The sequence below is a fragment of the Rhamphochromis sp. 'chilingali' genome (assembly GCF_963969265.1).
Source record: "Rhamphochromis sp. 'chilingali' genome assembly, chromosome: 19".
Taxonomy (NCBI): domain Eukaryota; kingdom Metazoa; phylum Chordata; class Actinopteri; order Cichliformes; family Cichlidae; genus Rhamphochromis; species Rhamphochromis sp. 'chilingali'.
Window position 1 is genome coordinate 21,425,938 of NC_137946.1, and position 16,943 is coordinate 21,442,880.

The 16,943-nt window shown below is 38.2% G+C and overlaps 2 protein-coding genes across 2 annotated transcripts; both read left to right on the forward strand.

The window, feature by feature from the left end:
• Positions 1-4,251: 4,251 nt before the first annotated feature.
• LOC308387274 (uncharacterized protein) lies at positions 4,252-8,495 on the forward strand. Its single transcript, XM_080867222.1, has 4 exons — positions 4,252-4,471; positions 6,371-6,418; positions 6,620-6,724; positions 6,947-8,495. The coding sequence occupies exons 1-4, from the start codon at positions 4,337-4,339 to the stop codon at positions 7,121-7,123; spliced, it is 465 nt and encodes a 154-aa protein (XP_080723348.1). The 5' UTR covers positions 4,252-4,336; the 3' UTR covers positions 7,124-8,495.
• Positions 8,496-8,838: 343 nt separating this feature from the next.
• On the forward strand, positions 8,839-14,372 carry LOC308386533 (uncharacterized protein). The gene is made up of 4 exons (XM_080866140.1): positions 8,839-9,003; positions 9,206-9,310; positions 9,533-9,630; positions 14,224-14,372. The coding sequence occupies exons 1-4, from the start codon at positions 8,908-8,910 to the stop codon at positions 14,270-14,272; spliced, it is 348 nt and encodes a 115-aa protein (XP_080722266.1). The 5' UTR covers positions 8,839-8,907; the 3' UTR covers positions 14,273-14,372.
• Positions 14,373-16,943: the final 2,571 nt, after the last annotated feature.

Consider the following 16,943-nt stretch of genomic DNA (forward strand, 5'->3'; position numbering starts at 1 on the left):
GTAAGTTATCACTGATTTTTCTCTTTTTTTTATGCAGTTTTTATTATTTATTAATACCAAATTCAGTACAAGACAAAGATTTATTTTGGTTGAACTATGTTTTAACTGCGAAAGCAGAAATATATCTGTAGCTGTCTTTGATCATTACAAAGTTTAAGAAACCAACTTGATGTGTTATTGTACAACTGCAAATTTGCTTCTTTTTTAAGTGAAAGTCATAAATTCTGGTTGTTGTAATATATTTGTGTGATATTTTTATTGTAACTCTCTCACGCCGCATTGTAACAACTGTTTACAGAACAATAAATCACATCTGCTAATTTCTTTGAACAGTATATTTCCAGGTAACCACTTTGAGTGGATGGCAGTCTGTTAATAACTTGCTTTTTTTTTTTCTTTTTTTTTTCTTTTTTTGAAATGTGAACGGTCGTGTAGACCCTTTCAAAGTCAAAGTCTCAAGTCAAAAATCTTTACTACCATTCACTGTAATTTGTAGAGTAGGAAGTGATGTAACAATTTTCAGTGGAAACCAAAATCATTGGCTCTTTGGCCAGATTTTTTTGTGATTAATATTCTATTGTAATTTTAGAACACTACGGTCCACTGTAGATACAGATTACGTCACATAAAAAAAGCATCGGCAGAACAGTAGAGAATACAAACCCAAAATGAAGGGGGACAAACAAAACAAGAGATAAACAAACAAGCAAAAAAACAAACAAACAAACAAAAACACAGCCATCCTTTGACTACGTGGGTCTTGCTGCATGCCACACTCTGTCATCCCTGAGAGTGCTTCGTCAGAATCCCAATGTCTGTGCCACTCTAAGTTCTAGTCTGATCCTTTTACTCTGAACAGATATGGATCCCACTTCAGGTGGAAGCTTTCCACTTTATTCAGAAGCCGGTATGAGAGTTGTTCTAGTGCAGCAAGTCTCCCTAGTTGAACATGCCATACAGAGACAGGTGGGGTGGAAGGGGCCTTCCACTGGGAGATAATGAGTTTACGCCCCAGCATCAATGCAGTCTGTACCCACTCAGCAGCCTTAGGCAGAGCATGTTTAAGGAGTGATGGGTCCCCCAAAACGAGTAGTCTTGGTGAAAAAGGAATATCCCATCGTATGGTTGATTTGATAAAGTCATGTATCTCAGTCCAAAAGATTTGGGTTTTAGGACAGCTTCAAATCATATGGGTCAATGTGCCCACCCCAGTCTGACATCCCCAGCATTCAGGGGACTGTATGAGGTTTGCCCTGTACAGTCTGTGTGGCGACCAGTAAATCTGGTGTAGTAATTTGAATTGGATTAGTCTCGTTCTAAGTTCCCTGGACACCTTTTTACTATTCTGCAAAATTGTAGTCCATTCCTGATCTGTAAAAACCACACCAAGGTCAGCTTCCCAAGCTAATCGGAGGGCAGGTAGCCCTTTACTCGTGCCCTTAACAAGCATTGAGTAATATTTAGAGACTTCATGACTTCCCCCAAAGATTTTTTTGATGTAGCTGAGATATTCAATAATTGGAGGTGGTGAGGAGGAAGAACCAAAGGTTTTGAGCAATAAGTGCCGGAGCTGCAAGTATCTCCAAAACTGACTCTGTGGCACCTGAAACTGTGCTTTAAGGTCGTTGAAGGACTTGAGAATTCTCCCCTGATACAGGTCTCCAAGAACAAGTATCCCTCTCTGGACCCACAGTCTCCAGAAGAACGGAGACTTATTAATGCAGAGTTTGGGATTGAGCCATATGGAGGCCTTAGTATGAAGGTAGGAGTTAAAATTTAATAGCAAGGCCACCTTCTTCCAGACTGTCTACAGGAACGAAAGAATGGGGTGGGTTTGTATATCTGGTGAGAGCTTGGTGGTTAAAATGTGCATCGGAGGGAGTGGTGACCACAAAGTACTCTCAAGACTAAACCATGGGATTTTTAGCGGGAGTGTTTGTAGTAGGTAATTAAATTTTGGAGCACAATTCATTTTGATGATGTTAACTTTGCCCCAAAGGGTGAGAAACAAAGGGGACCATCTAATTATGTTGGTTCTGAACGTGTTCAATAGAGGTTCAAAATTAACCTGAACTATGTTAGATAACAAAGGGGGGAACGTAATGCCCAAGTATTTAATACCAGTCTGAGGCCAGCTGAAATCCCCTGGCTGGAACAGGGTTTTGGGGCAGAAGGCTGTCACAGGGGGCGCTTCAGACTTTGACCAATTTACTCTATATCCTGATATATTAGAGAACCGGTTAATAATTCTTTAGAGAGCAGGTAGAGAGTGTTCTGGCTACAATATCAGGACCAGAGCATTGTCAGCATAGAGCATCAATTTGTGATTATTATTGTGGACCTGGATACCTGGAAAATTAGGGCCTCTACGTATTGTCGCTGCCAGAGGCTCTAAAGCTAGAACAAAAAGCAGAGGACTCTGTGGGCAGCCCTGTCTTGTACCTCTGTGGAGGTCGAAGGACTGTGATATAATACGGTTCATTAGTAGTAATGCTCTTAGATTGTTGTAGAGAAGTTTGATCCACCTTGTGAATTTTGAGCCATTACACAAAATAGGAAACACCACTCTACCCTGTCAAATGCTTTCTCTGCATCTAGGGAGAGGGCTATAGCTGGAGAAGAGTCCCCCGTAGGGGATTTATTCTGGGTTGCCCACATAATATCAATTAGGCATCTAATGTTATCGGCAGAGCTGCGAGTCCAAATAAAACCGACTTGGTCGGGGTGTATTAGGTAAGTCTTGACCTTATCTAATCTGGTTGCTAGTACCTTGGCCAGAATTTTGCAATCGCAATTGATCAAGCTGATTGATCAAGAAATCAAACCACGAAGCCCTATAATATTGAAACTAAACAGTTTGTACAAAGTATATCGTGTATAGCGTGTTAATTAACACTAGGGCAAAAAAAAAAGGTTGTGTTTAAATCCAAGCCCATGACTGTAAATAACTCCCTTAAGGTAAAGACAGAATGTAGTCCTGGGCTTTTTTTGGGTTGGTAAACTCACGTCTGCCCGCCGTCATTTTCAGCACCAGCACTGCTGGGAAAAGTGGGGAGAACTTCATTTTCCTTTCGTGCAGCAACCGTTTACAGGGATTAAATGCTGCTCGTTTGTCCATGACAAGTTTGGAGTAGTCGGGGAAGATCATGATGTGGTGGTTGTTCCAGCTCAGCTGCCCCAGCCTCGGCGCAGCTTCCACGATCCGTTCCCTGTCCTGGAACCGTAGAAATCAGGCGATGATGATCTTTGGGGGATGACTGTCAGTTTTGCGTCTCACTAGGCTGCGGTGTGCGCAGTCAATCTCCAGCCCGCCCAGGAAGTTGTAAGGAGTTGTGGAATTGTGTTGTGCACGAGTGTCAGAGCGTCCGAACCCTCACAGCCCTCGGGAAAGCCAGCAAAGTGCAGGATTTTTCTCCATCCTCTGTTTTCAAGATCATCTAATTTCTGTCGTAGAGCGTTTACCTCGTCACTAGTAGCAGGAGGATTTTCCTTTAGCACTCTGCTAGCATCCTCAAGGAAATCCAGGTGAGACTCAGCGTTGCTTATTCGAGTAGCCATATCCTCTAGCTTAGCCTCCACTGCCCTCGTAGCAATTTGGATAAAATTGAGTTTGCTCTCTTGTGTCTCGGTTGCAATGGACTTGCAATGTCCTTGGCCATTTGTTCAGTTGTAGCAGCCTGGATAGTATCCGACATTGAAGGTGAGGGCGGGCGCACATCATTAGCTTTCGCCGAGGTTTCCTTGCTAGCGCCTTCTTGCCGTTGAAGCGTAAGTTTTTGTTAGTGACTCTGCATTATGAGCTTTCACAAAGAGTCTTCAAGCTTCCCACAGCCCTGGGGTGATATTTTGTAAGTGTTGTGTAGTGCAATGTTCTAAGTCTAACGCAAATTAGCTGCCACTGCGACGGAGCTTCCCCATTCAAGCTGCCATCTTGACAGCCTACGTCACCGGACTCCCCCCTTTGGCCAGATTTAAAATCACACCTCAAATCAAAGTTAAGATTGTTTGAGTCTTCCCCCATTTTTCTCAGCAGTATCACTTTGCGTGGATCACAGTCTGTAATGAAGTTTCTGTTGAAAGTACCATTTTTTTTTTCATCTTTTCTGTAATGCAACCAAGTCTATTGGTTATTCTGAGAAAAATAGTTTCGTTTCTGCTCATTGACCACATACTAATCATGGATCTTATCGCCAAGGAGCTGCAGACTGTTTTTTGGTTTTTTGTAACTGGCAAATGTGATGAAGGCGTAGACAGACCAGGTATAAATAACCTGCTCTCAGCCAGCACTTCACAACAACTTCAAGGACTTCTGCTTTTCAGCCAACGAACAACAAGTATGGAGATGATGATGTTTGTGCTGATGTCTGCTGTGGCCATGCTGATCAATCCATATGCTGCAAATCCTGTCAGTAACGACAACCTAAACCGTATCATTGACCTGACTAAGAAATACAACAGAGATCTGAATGAGGTAAGGGTTCATCGCATAAGCACAATTGTTTGAGTGACACTTAGCTTGAAATTTTTGTAACATTTTTTTGGTGCCCTAACTTGTTAAAACCCAGAGGTGTGGACTCGAGTCACATGACTTGGACTCGAGTCAGACTCGAGTCATTAATTTTATGACTTTAGACTTGACTTGAAAAAATGTTCTAAGACTTGTGACTTGACTTGGACTTTTACACCAATGACTTGGGACTTGAATTGGACTTGAACCGGTTTACTTGAAAAGACTTGATATTTTACCCCAAATATAAAATTTAACATGCATATTATATAGAGATTGAAAATGTGACGTCATTCACGGGTAGAACCGCAAAGGATTCTGGGAACTCGTGGCAAGCGGTACTAGCGCACGCAGGCTTTCAATTGAAATCAGTTATACAGCGATAAAAAGAAACACAAAAATGTCAAGAAGCCGTTGTATTATTAACTGCAATAGCCGGTCGCATGACAGCCACGAGAAGCTGACGGGTAAAGAGATCGGTTGTTATCGGATTACGTCGTGGAAGAGAAATTGTTCAAGCCATGTTTCCAAAGTAACAAAGACGCGACGGATGGCCTGGATCGCAGCCATTCAAAGATCAAATATAACGTCCCAGAACACCAGCTCACAGGTTAGTCTGCTCCAAGCATTTACACGAAGGTCAGTGTTTTTTAGTAGTTAATACCTCATTTTCATAACATAATTAGTGATATAGGTTACAAGCAAGTCTGGCGCTGAACAGAAATTGTCGCGCTATGCTCCTTTATTTATTGTGCATAAATAGTGAATTGTCCTGACACAATATTGCGTTTCGCTTCTGTTATTATGGTACATTGACAAAAACATATACTTTTATTCACAGGATAAAACAGTTGTTTTGTATCACTAATTGCCCAGTACGATTACAGCATACAGTATTATTGTCACTGCTACATTTCTGTGATGGGTACCAGAAATTATTTCCACTACTAATTAATTACCGTTGAGCTCAAAGGTCCTATTAATAAACGGTTAAGGAATGTGTATTTATGACGACGATTTGTGAGACTGGTAAACTTATGATACGTACGATGGTCTTTCGTTCTACACGGTGCATTTCAAGGTCCTGTACCCATCCGTCGGTAAACTGTACCTGGGCTTGTTGCAGTGACCTGAAGTTACTAAACTTCATGAGTGTATGCACTCACTCCAAGAACCGTATGATTATAAATATGCATATAAATATGCTAAGATGAGATAGCTGACTTCATCTAACTAGCAAATGTTGTCCAGGCTACGTTGGTGATACAGTTTTTTTAATGTGTATGATATTTTTGTCATGCGATTTTAAAGCTGGTCCTACAACCGCATCCAAGAATAACATGCAGCTTATCTCAGAACTGTCGGTGAAAATTATTCTTGGAGCTAGGTTTAATTGAGCTGCATTTTAAAGAGGTGCAATTTCACAATTTGTGTATATTTTCTAAGTTCACTATTTTGTCATGTGTTGAGAAAAACACAGATTTTAAAATTACATGGTCTAATATTTACATTTAGCATAACTGCAACATTATTTTTTCTTTTTTTTTTTTAAAGACTCGAAAGGACTTGAAATTCAAAGTTTCAGACTTGTGACTTGACTCGGACTTTTACACCAGTGACTTGAGACTCGACTCTGACTTGCCTGACATTACTTGAGACTTGACTTGAGACTTGAGGATAAAGACTTGAGACTTACTTGAGACTTGCAAAACAATGACTTGGTCCCACCTCTGTTAAAACCTTTAAAAAGTGTTTGCAATGTTCAGTTACAAATATTTTTTCTATTAAATTTTTTGGTGCCTTATCTGATTCAATATGTTAAAAGTGTTACCTGACAAAGTAATTTTTTCTTGGATCTTACAGAGGTTCTTTGTGGAGGATGTGTCTGACCTGGCTGACAATGGATGTGGGGTGAGGAGACATTTTTTCATGTCTTTGAAACAATGTTCCTTTTAATTCATTCAGTTTTCTTGAATTGTTCTGCTGATTGGAAGTTTGAGTTGTCTTTTTTTTTTTTTTTTACAAACTGCAGAAAAAACACTAGCCAACTTATATAATTGTAAATGCATGTGTTTTTAAAAGCTTATAAATCCGTCCTTGTGTTCCGTACAGAATAACTTCTTCTGCAAAGTGAATGACATCCTACAAAAGCATGCCAAAAATGACAACGAGAAAGAAATTGTGAGAAACCTGGAAATATTCATTAAGAAATCAGATGTAAGTTATCTATTTTGACACATCTCTAACTTAAGAACAACAAATCTGTGTAGTCTGTGAAGGTTCTCAGTCATCCAGGTCATCATAGTCTAAGGAGTTTGGAAAGAAAAGCGTCAGTCTGTGTTGTAAATATTTAGAGACAATGTGCTAATCTCACTTTAGGTAGACAAATACATCTGCAAAACTGAGCATATATACTGAACACAGATTCCTGTCTTTCAGATGGACTGCAAAGATGTACTAAAGAAAGTACGGCCGTCAGAAAAAGAACAGCCACTACCTGATTTGCTGGGAAACCTCAACAAATGTATTATAAGGAGGTATAATCCATTTGAAATGGATTCCACAGACAAGTCTTTTTCAGACTTTTACTTTTGTTTCAAGAAAATACCATGTTAGAGAGATATTTGAACTGTCTGATATGTGATCACTTGAATGTTTTTCATAATTCATAAAGTGTACGGGTTAGCCCATTTGTTTGCCAAGCATAAGTTTCCGATTCAATTCTGGCCAGAAATACAAATTCCTTTTTGGAATACAACAAAAAGAACAATGGTTGTGAAACTGGACATTTGTTTTAGCTTATAGTATAGTTTAGTAAGCTATTAGTATTTTCTTTTCTTTTTTATGCCTTTATCATCCTTTTAGACAAATGACCTGTCCAAGATGTACCCTGCCTCTTGCCCTATGGCAGCTGGGATAGGCTCCAGCCCCCCATGACCCTTAAGCTAAAGAGATGAATGGATATATTGTCATTAAAACGTTGAGCAGTTTAATCATCTATTCAAATTGTTTATTACCCACATACTTAGGTCAATTCTAATACCTATTAAAGTGAAACTTATTTAGAGATCTAATAATGGGTAACTTTGACAGTTTTGTGTTCTATTTTGACAGGTTTGTGACATATGGTGGGTAGAAAATTGGTTATTTTTGAAGTATGGGTCGCTTTGATAGCACAAACAGTCCAAAGTTGTAGAATTCCATAATTGGTGAAATTTATAGCCTATATTTGCCAGTACAAACTGGTTTACAGTTGTAGAAATGCTAACCTGAGCCATATACCTCTCAAACTAACTGTAAAAATGTCTGGGAAGAATTGCCCAGAAGGTAATGCAATACAAGTTTTGAATATCATAGAGAGGTCACAATTGTGTAAACTGACACATTGATTCAAGTAAGACATGAATAAATTAGGGCTGTCAATGTTAACGCATATCAATCCATCATCACAATTAACACGATTAAAGCAATTAACCCATCTGGAGCGCAGAATGACTCAAGTAAAGCTCAAGTAATCTCAAAGTGGTTTATTCAACATGATAATGAGGGGGGAAATGTAATGCAAACAAACATATACGTTCATTTTAGAGAAACAGTTCCTTTTCTGCTTATTGACCGCAACTTCATCATAAGCCTTATCTCACAGTCACCTCAGATTGCATTTGTAACCGACAAACATGCCAAAGACGTAGGCAAAGCAAGTATAAGTAATCTGATCTGAACCAACATCTCACAACAACCTGCCAACTGAGCAAAACAACCACTTTAAGGGCTTCTGCTTGAAGACATGGTCTGCGTAGTATATTACTACTTTGTGGATTACGTGTCTGTTATCAACTTTCTTCTGAAAGTACCACTTTTTTTCTCTACTGTCTATAGGTTGTTCTTTGGAGAAACATTGATTCTATTCATTGATCACAAATTAATTACACATTTCATCTTACTGTCTGCATTTGGATTTTTTTGTAACTGGTGAATGTGATGAAGGTATGGGCAAAGCAAATACAAATAATCTGCTCTCAGCCAAGACATCGCAACAGCTTACAAGCTGAGCAACACAACAGAAACAAGGTCTTCAAGGCCAGTTTCTTGAAATTGTTTATGAGATGATGATGTTTATGCTGGTGTCTGCTGTGGCCATGCTGATCAATCCATATGCTGCAAATCCTGTCAGTAACGACAACCTAAACCATATCATTGACCTGACTAAGAAATACAACAGAGATCTGAATGAGGTAAGGGTTCATCGCATAAGCACAATTGTTTGAGTGACACTTAGCTTGAAATTTTTGTAACATTTTTTTGGTGCCCTAACTTGTTAAAACCTTTAAAAAGTGTTTGCAATGTTCAGTTACAAATATTTTTTCTATTAAATTTTTTGGTGCCTTATCTGATTCAATATGTTAAAAGTGTTACCTGACAAAGTAATTTTTTCTTGGATCTTACAGAGGTTCTTTGTGGAGGATGTGTCTGACCTGGCTGACAATGGATGTGGGGTGAGGAGACATTTTTTCATGTCTTTGAAACAATGTTCCTTTTAATTCATTCAGTTTTCTTGAATTGTTCTGCTGATTGGAAGTTTGAGTTGTCTTTTTTTTTTTTTTTTTACAAACTGCAGAAAAAACACTAGCCAACTTATATAATTGTAAATGCATGTGTTTTTAAAAGCTTATAAATCCGTCCTTGTGTTCCGTACAGAATAACTTCTTCTGCAAAGTGAATGACATCCTACAAAAGCATGCCAAAAATGACAACGAGAAAGAAATTGTGAGAAACCTGGAAATATTCATTAAGAAATCAGATGTAAGTTATCTATTTTGACACATCTCTAACTTAAGAACAACAAATCTGTGTAGTCTGTGAAGGTTCTCAGTCATCCAGGTCATCATAGTCTAAGGAGTTTGGAAAGAAAAGCGTCAGTCTGTGTTGTAAATATTTAGAGACAATGTGCTAATCTCACTTTAGGTAGACAAATACATCTGCAAAACTGAGCATATATACTGAACACAGATTCCTGTCTTTCAGATGGACTGCAAAGAAGTACTAAAGAAAGTACGGCCGTCAGAAAAAGAACAGCCACTACCTGATTTGCTGGGAAACCTCAACAAATGTATTATAAGGAGGTATAATCCATTTGAAATGGATTCCACAGACAAGTCTTTTTCAGACTTTTACTTTTGTTTCAAGAAAATACCATGTTAGAGAGATATTTGAACTGTCTGATATGTGATCACTTGAATGTTTTTCATAATTCATAAAGTGTACGGGTTAGCCCATTTGTTTGCCAAGCATAAGTTTCCGATTCAATTCTGGCCAGAAATACAAATTCCTTTTTGGAATACAACAAAAAGAACAATGGTTGTGAAACTGGACATTTGTTTTAGCTTATAGTATAGTTTAGTAAGCTATTAGTATTTTCTTTTCTTTTTTATGCCTTTATCATCCTTTTAGACAAATGACCTGTCCAAGATGTACCCTGCCTCTTGCCCTATGGCAGCTGGGATAGGCTCCAGCCCCCCATGACCCTTAAGCTAAAGAGATGAATGGATATATTGTCATTAAAACGTTGAGCAGTTTAATCATCTATTCAAATTGTTTATTACCCACATACTTAGGTCAATTCTAATACCTATTAAAGTGAAACTTATTTAGAGATCTAATAATGGGTAACTTTGACAGTTTTGTGTTCTATTTTGACAGGTTTGTGACATATGGTGGGTAGAAAATTGGTTATTTTTGAAGTATGGGTCGCTTTGATAGCACAAACAGTCCAAAGTTGTAGAATTCCATAATTGGTGAAATTTATAGCCTATATTTGCCAGTACAAACTGGTTTACAGTTGTAGAAATGCTAACCTGAGCCATATACCTCTCAAACTAACTGTAAAAATGTCTGGGAAGAATTGCCCAGAAGGTAATGCAATACAAGTTTTGAATATCATAGAGAGGTCACAATTGTGTAAACTGATACATTGATTCAAGTAAGACATGAATAAATTAGGGCTGTCAATGTTAACGCATATCAATCCATCATCACAATTAACACGATTAAAGCAATTAACCCATCTGGAGCGCAGAATGACTCAAGTAAAGCTCAAGTAATCTCAAAGTGGTTTATTCAACATGATAATGAGGGGGGGAAATGTAATGCAAACAAACATATACGTTCATTTTAGAGAAACAGTTCCTTTTCTGCTTATTGACCGCAACTTCATCATAAGCCTTATCTCACAGTCACCTCAGATTGCATTTGTAACCGACAAACATGCCAAAGACGTAGGCAAAGCAAGTATAAGTAATCTGATCTGAACCAACATCTCACAACAACCTGCCAACTGAGCAAAACAACCACTTTAAGGGCTTCTGCTTGAAGACATGGTCTGCGTAGTATATTACTACTTTGTGGATTACGTGTCTGTTATCAACTTTCTTCTGAAAGTACCACTTTTTTTCTCTACTGTCTATAGGTTGTTCTTTGGAGAAACATTGATTCTATTCATTGATCACAAATTAATTACACATTTCATCTTACTGTCTGCATTTGGATTTTTTTGTAACTGGTGAATGTGATGAAGGTATGGGCAAAGCAAATACAAATAATCTGCTCTCAGCCAAGACATCGCAACAGCTTACAAGCTGAGCAACACAACAGAAACAAGGTCTTCAAGGCCAGTTTCTTGAAATTGTTTATGAGATGATGATGTTTATGCTGGTGTCTGCTATGGTCGTGGCAATCCATCCTTGTACTGGAAATCCTGTCTATCATGACATTCTAAACATATCTTTGAACAATACAATGAAACTCTCACTAAAGTAAGGGCTCATCTTATAAGCACAAATGTTTTCTTGACTGTTAACTATTAACATTCATACACACAGTTTTTGGGGGGGTTGTTTTATATACTTTGTTCAAGCCTTCATTTTCAGTTCATATCTGTACTCCCTTTAAGCCAACATTCTTCTGATTGGCTGCCCATCCCTAAAAGAAGGTTTGAACTGCAGGTGGGTGGAAGTGCAATACTGGCAGTCAGAGCTGTGTACTTGAGATAACCATGACATCACACAGCAGCAAAAGTAAACATAAATAAATAAATAAAAATGGCAAACTGAGCATAATTTATATGTGATTTTTGCTGATAGTAAATGATGCTTAATACTTACCAGAATATAATCAAATATTTTAAAAAATAAGTACATTTAAGTTTAACCAATATAACAAATATGGAAGAAATGCAATGACGTGAGTTTGCAATTTAAGCTTAAATCCTATATTAAATCATGTATGTGGAAAGGTCAGATGGATAGAGAGAGGATGTTGAGGTGTGGCTGGATATTTGGTGATTAGATATTAATAATGTGATTGGATGTCTCTATGGGTGAGAAGAGATATAATTTCAGAAGATGTGTGAAAAGAGAGTATGTTGAGAAGATCTAGTTGCCATTTAAGCACGCTGTGATTATACTGCCTTTAAGCAGAGATTCAAGTAATGGTTAAGAGGACAGCAAGCATATCAGTGAGTTGAAGGACAGGCTGAAAGCGTGATAGTGTCACTGGTTTTTTTCTTTCCTCTTGTCATTTTTTTTCTTCCCTGGTTGATTTTACATTAAAGGCCGTATTTTAAACAGCATTCTGTTCTTTTACTGGGTTTGTCTTTATGTCAACTGGGACAGGTGCAATATTATAGTCTGGCAATGTGCAGTCCCCAAGGCTTAAAATAGGTGACAGGAAGGGAGTTCAGACAAGAAGTTCACTTAAATATAAACTAATTTATTAAACATGATCTAACCAAGACATTATCAGTGGAGGCAGTGAAGACGTCTAGCCTTTGAGGTAGTTACAGCTGGGCATGCCCCCTCACTTCTCAGGCTTCATCAGCTTTGCACTGCCTACTGGGTAAGATCAATAGGATCAGATGTTAACAATTTTTTTTAGCAGAAGGCCAATCCAGGCTTCCTGTGTTGGGGTGCTGTTCCCTGCCGATCGACAAGCAGCAGACCACACCAGGTCGCACTGCTGGCACCTAAGGAAAGGAAACTGAGGCTACAAGTCACACAGTGCCACCAAAGTTAGAGACTGGAAAGTTTCAAAAATGTTGTGTGGTCTGATGACTTTATTTCTGCTACAACATTCACACAGGCAGGTTCGGAATTTGACATAAATAACATAAAAGCATGGACCCATCCTACATTGTATCAGCAGTCTAAGCTAGTGGTGGTGGTGGTGATGGCACAATGATAATTGATATCTTCTTGGCACACTTTGGGTTCCTTTGTACCTACTGAGCATCATTAAACTGTAAAAGCCTTAGTACTGTTGCTGATCATGTCTATCCTTCTGATGACCACAGTGTACCCATTTTCTGATGGCTTCTGGTTGTATTTTCATAATGCTGAACTTTTGGCATGCCATCGTTTCTCATTCTGTCCTTTTAAGGGAACATATTAATTTCTTTTTTAGCAGTTCTTGGTTATGGTCTAATTCTTGTTCTCTATCAGAGTAACTTTGCAGGATTCCCTCACACCAGAACATGGTGCAGACCCTGAGGTCATCCACTGTCTGAAATGGCTCCCTTTAAGCAGACTTTCTTCTGATTGGCTGCCCCTCCCAAAGCAGCTGGTTGAAGCTGCCGAACTCACAGTCACAGCAGTGTACCTAAAAAGTCTAGAGGTGTTAATTCAAAATAAGACCAAGACAACTTTCAACTGCACTTTAAAATGTGAAACTACATTTTTTAATTATTTACTTTTTTAATAGGAGGAACTATAATGAGTCTACATGTCATTTATTTGTGTGCACTAGCCGTGATGGGTCTTGAAGAAGCGTTGCAGAAGCGTTTAGAAGTTCAAATGATTGCTCAAGTATTAATGATTCTGTAAATCATTCAGCCCACAGAACTTCTAAAGAACCCTCTTTTTTTAGTAGAATGCACTCAACTAATCGGGGCACCCCAGAAATACATTTGTGCAAATGCTGGTACCCTCTCTGAAAGAAACACGTTTCACCACTCTTTTCCCTCTTGCCTTACACAATTACCCATCACTCAGTGACTTGATGCAATGTGAGAGCTATGGGGAGGCTTGCCGTTGGTGGTGGTTGGGTCTCTTTGTGGCTTTCAGCTGTGTGTATGTGCGCTACTGAACCATGGCTCCCTCATTACTTAATTATAAAGAGACTCTTCTTTTCCAGTTCTTTTTATAGAACTGTTGAAATATTCCCAAAACTATGTGTAACCCATTTTTTCTTGAAGGACAGATCAGCTCTAATATTCATTTAACATTGTGTAAAGAGAATAAACAGAGGCAATACACTGCGTGATAACTTTCTTATAAGATATAAACTAACCCAACTAACCTTTAGTGGAATAAATACCATTTTTGATTAAGTACAAGACGCATAAGCACAAGTCCAGCAATCGCAGTGTTACATAAATAACAAAAAATGTTTGACAAAGTGCTGTGAGAAACCAGTTAAATTACTGCTTTCCATTATAAAGCAAAAAACAAGAAAAAAAACATTATGGGTGTATTTTAGTATTTTACTAGAAACAGAAAATGCTGCCAAGAATGCAATCCTTTCTACAGTATTTTACCATTTTAATGCGACACAGTATGTTGGGGTCAGAAGTTGACTTTTTTTTATCTCTTACTATTATATACTTAAAATTACTAAATTTTGAAAGCATTATATTATTTAAATATTATTTCATGTTTTTGCAGGTCAAGAGGAGCCCAGTTTAAGTATTTATGTAAAGTAAGAAAAGGCTAAATTCACTCCACTGCATTCTGGACAATTCTGTTGGTGATTTATTCTCTTTTATGTTAAATGTTTTTGTAAAGTAGTGGATTTTTTTATATGGAGACTGCCCCTGGACCAAAAGGTAAAGTTTCAAATCCATGTGAGATGCAGAACTTGAGTAGGAAATTAGTATATTTTATCCACTGTAAACAACAGATCCACATTCAAGAGGTGTTGATTCGTAAGTATTAAATAACCAGGATTTGCTTTATGAGGTATATAATTGTCTTTAAAAATCCATGTATACATTGTTTAATATTAGGGCTATTTTTTGTAAACATGTGTGTATATATGTTAGAGCAAGCTTTAAAAATATTTTTGAATGTGTTTGATTTCATTTGCATTAATTCCCTTCAACAATCATTGTGTAATGTGTTCTATATTTTATGTTAGATTTGGATACTACAAACAAACTAACCAAATAAACTTAAAACATATGTAGCCACAGAGCTGAGGCTTGTATGTGGCCATTAGTTGTATGGTTTGTTTTTTAAGTTTATTTTTTATTTCATATTATCTCATGAAAAATGCCTTAAATTGGAAAAATGAATTAAATGTCTAGATATTTCTCTCTTTTTTTCCAATATATTGCCTTTTTCTAACCAACTCTGGTTATTAGTCTTAAGACTATTCATCTTTATTAATGGCTTATCTATTTACTTACTCTCTCTCCAGATTTATCATGTTTCTGTAGAAGCTTTACATAAATCTTTATTACAATATTTCATACTGTAAAAAAATCACAATAAAAAAGGTTCGGAAATATTGGAAAATCCATATTTTTAAGCAATCTGTGATACTGCTATTATATCGTCATCAAAGAATAAAATACGATTTTTAAGCCTATTGACTATTATTAGTTTGGGTTAAAGAAAACATTATCAGGACTACAAATTAAAAACTCCATGTGGGAATCATTGCAGGCATGCAAATAAGCTTGATTTAGCCTAAGGCAACATAACCTGTTATTCTGCTACGATACAAACCGGCTTTTTTCCTGGCAGATCTGATGGGATGTAGGAGATACCGTGCTGTCATTCAAAGAATCCTCTCTGCTTCATAGCGAACAATAGGACTTCTTTGTTCATTGACCAGGCTCGTGTAAACATAAAACTCTTTAAGTGTGCGACAACCATGCTGATTCTGGATCATTACTTGTCTTTAGAGGGGCTTGATGGATGTCGTTTTATGTTCTTCCCCTTCATCTGTACACACACAGACATACATGCTCAGCACTGCCTGCCTCTGCTGCTTCTTTATTGTGTTCCTGGTCGATTAGCCTCGGGGCTGTCTTCAGGGCCTGGGGCCGGTGGGAGCAGACAGGGGGAGGGCGGGTGGCTGCATCTGCTAGGGGACCTCCTTCAGGGGCCCCGCAGTGGCCTGGCTCAGTTTTCATGTCTGTCTTCAAAGGCACAGCCCTGTGGTGAGAAACAGAGAGAAGACAGTACATCGGCAGTGGCACTGCCATTGTTAGTTTCCCATGTGCCCTCTGTTAATACACAATATGTGGATGATGGAGCATGTCAACTCTGAGCTGCTTTTCACTTCTCTATCTATCTATGGCATGTATACTTTAATTGTGGCATGATTATCATTCATACACTGCAAATGATTCATTTTGGTTTCACAGTTATCAACTTTAAAATACACTTTTGCAGCATTTGAGAGGTTGTACATCTGAGGAATATTAATTAGCTGCATCATTAATCAAATAAATAGATAATGTAGTGCATGCTTCTACTCATTTCTTCTTTTTTATAGCTCTAGGTCAGTCACATACTATAGCTTCCCCCTAGCTTTATTTTTGCATTTACAGTACTCTGCTGGCTGGTATACGCTCCTCATGCCCCGCCTCCCGTCCTCCTGTTCATAGTGGACCCTCTTGGTGCTCCTGCTGTCACAGGTGTTTAGTGTCAAACTGTCCGTGGCCAGCAGGGACGCGCTTACCTTGACGTGATCAACCTTGAAATGAAAAGAACTAAATCCAGACAGTCAGGGTAACAGACATGTCAGCCATTAGGGATTTTTTCCTTCCTTCTCTCATATTTTTGCTCGTTCCTGACTTTTCACTCTTGCTCTTCCTCACTTTCGCTTTACATTATTTCTCTTTACATTCCTTTTTCATTTGCACATTGCCAACCTTCCTTTACTCTCTCTGCTGATTCCATTTTTTTCTTTTTACCTTATTTTCCTCTTACCGTTCATTTTATCCTAATTTCATTTTCTCTGAGTATGTTCTGTCTTTTGTTCCTCCATCTTCTCTTTCCTTAGTCTGTTTCTTAACTTATGCCTCCCACAAGTCCTTTTCTCCCGTTTCCTTTCCTTTGTCTTGCCACACTACAGCCACATGTGAGTGGAGTTATGGAGTTTGATTATGTTCAGAAGACCTTATTGTGATTATGCGTTCTTACACTCTAATCTGGGTTTGTGTGTAGCTCATCTTCTGACCAGCTAAGTGCTTTGTAGAGGAAAAAAAAAATCACGCCACAGTGAATTATTTCTGGCTGGGTTAGTTTTATTTCTCTGGGCACTTTGATAATGGAGAGGATTTGAATAATGAATGGGGTATATAATACTGTTCTTCAGACCCGCTGAATGAATTTAGCAAGTGCATATAAGTGAGTTTCTGTGAGTGCCTCTA

What these genes read in the sequence shown, in the direction of transcription:
- LOC308386533 (XM_080866140.1), top strand. Translation starts at nt 8,908, where the DNA reads ATGTTAAAAGTGTTACCTGACAAAGTAATTTTTTCTTGGATCTTACAG. An exon ending in TGGCTGACAATGGATGTGGG is followed by an intron (nt 9,004 to 9,205) that starts GTGAGGAGACAT and finishes TGTTCCGTACAG; the next exon opens with AATAACTTCTTCTGCAAAGT. An exon ending in AACAAATGTATTATAAGGAG is followed by an intron (nt 9,631 to 14,223) that starts GTATAATCCATT and finishes ATGTTTTTGCAG; the next exon opens with GTCAAGAGGAGCCCAGTTTA.
- LOC308387274 (XM_080867222.1), top strand. Translation starts at nt 4,337, where the DNA reads ATGGAGATGATGATGTTTGTGCTGATGTCTGCTGTGGCCATGCTGATC. An exon ending in ACAACAGAGATCTGAATGAG is followed by an intron (nt 4,472 to 6,370) that starts GTAAGGGTTCAT and finishes TGGATCTTACAG; the next exon opens with AGGTTCTTTGTGGAGGATGT. An exon ending in TGGCTGACAATGGATGTGGG is followed by an intron (nt 6,419 to 6,619) that starts GTGAGGAGACAT and finishes TGTTCCGTACAG; the next exon opens with AATAACTTCTTCTGCAAAGT.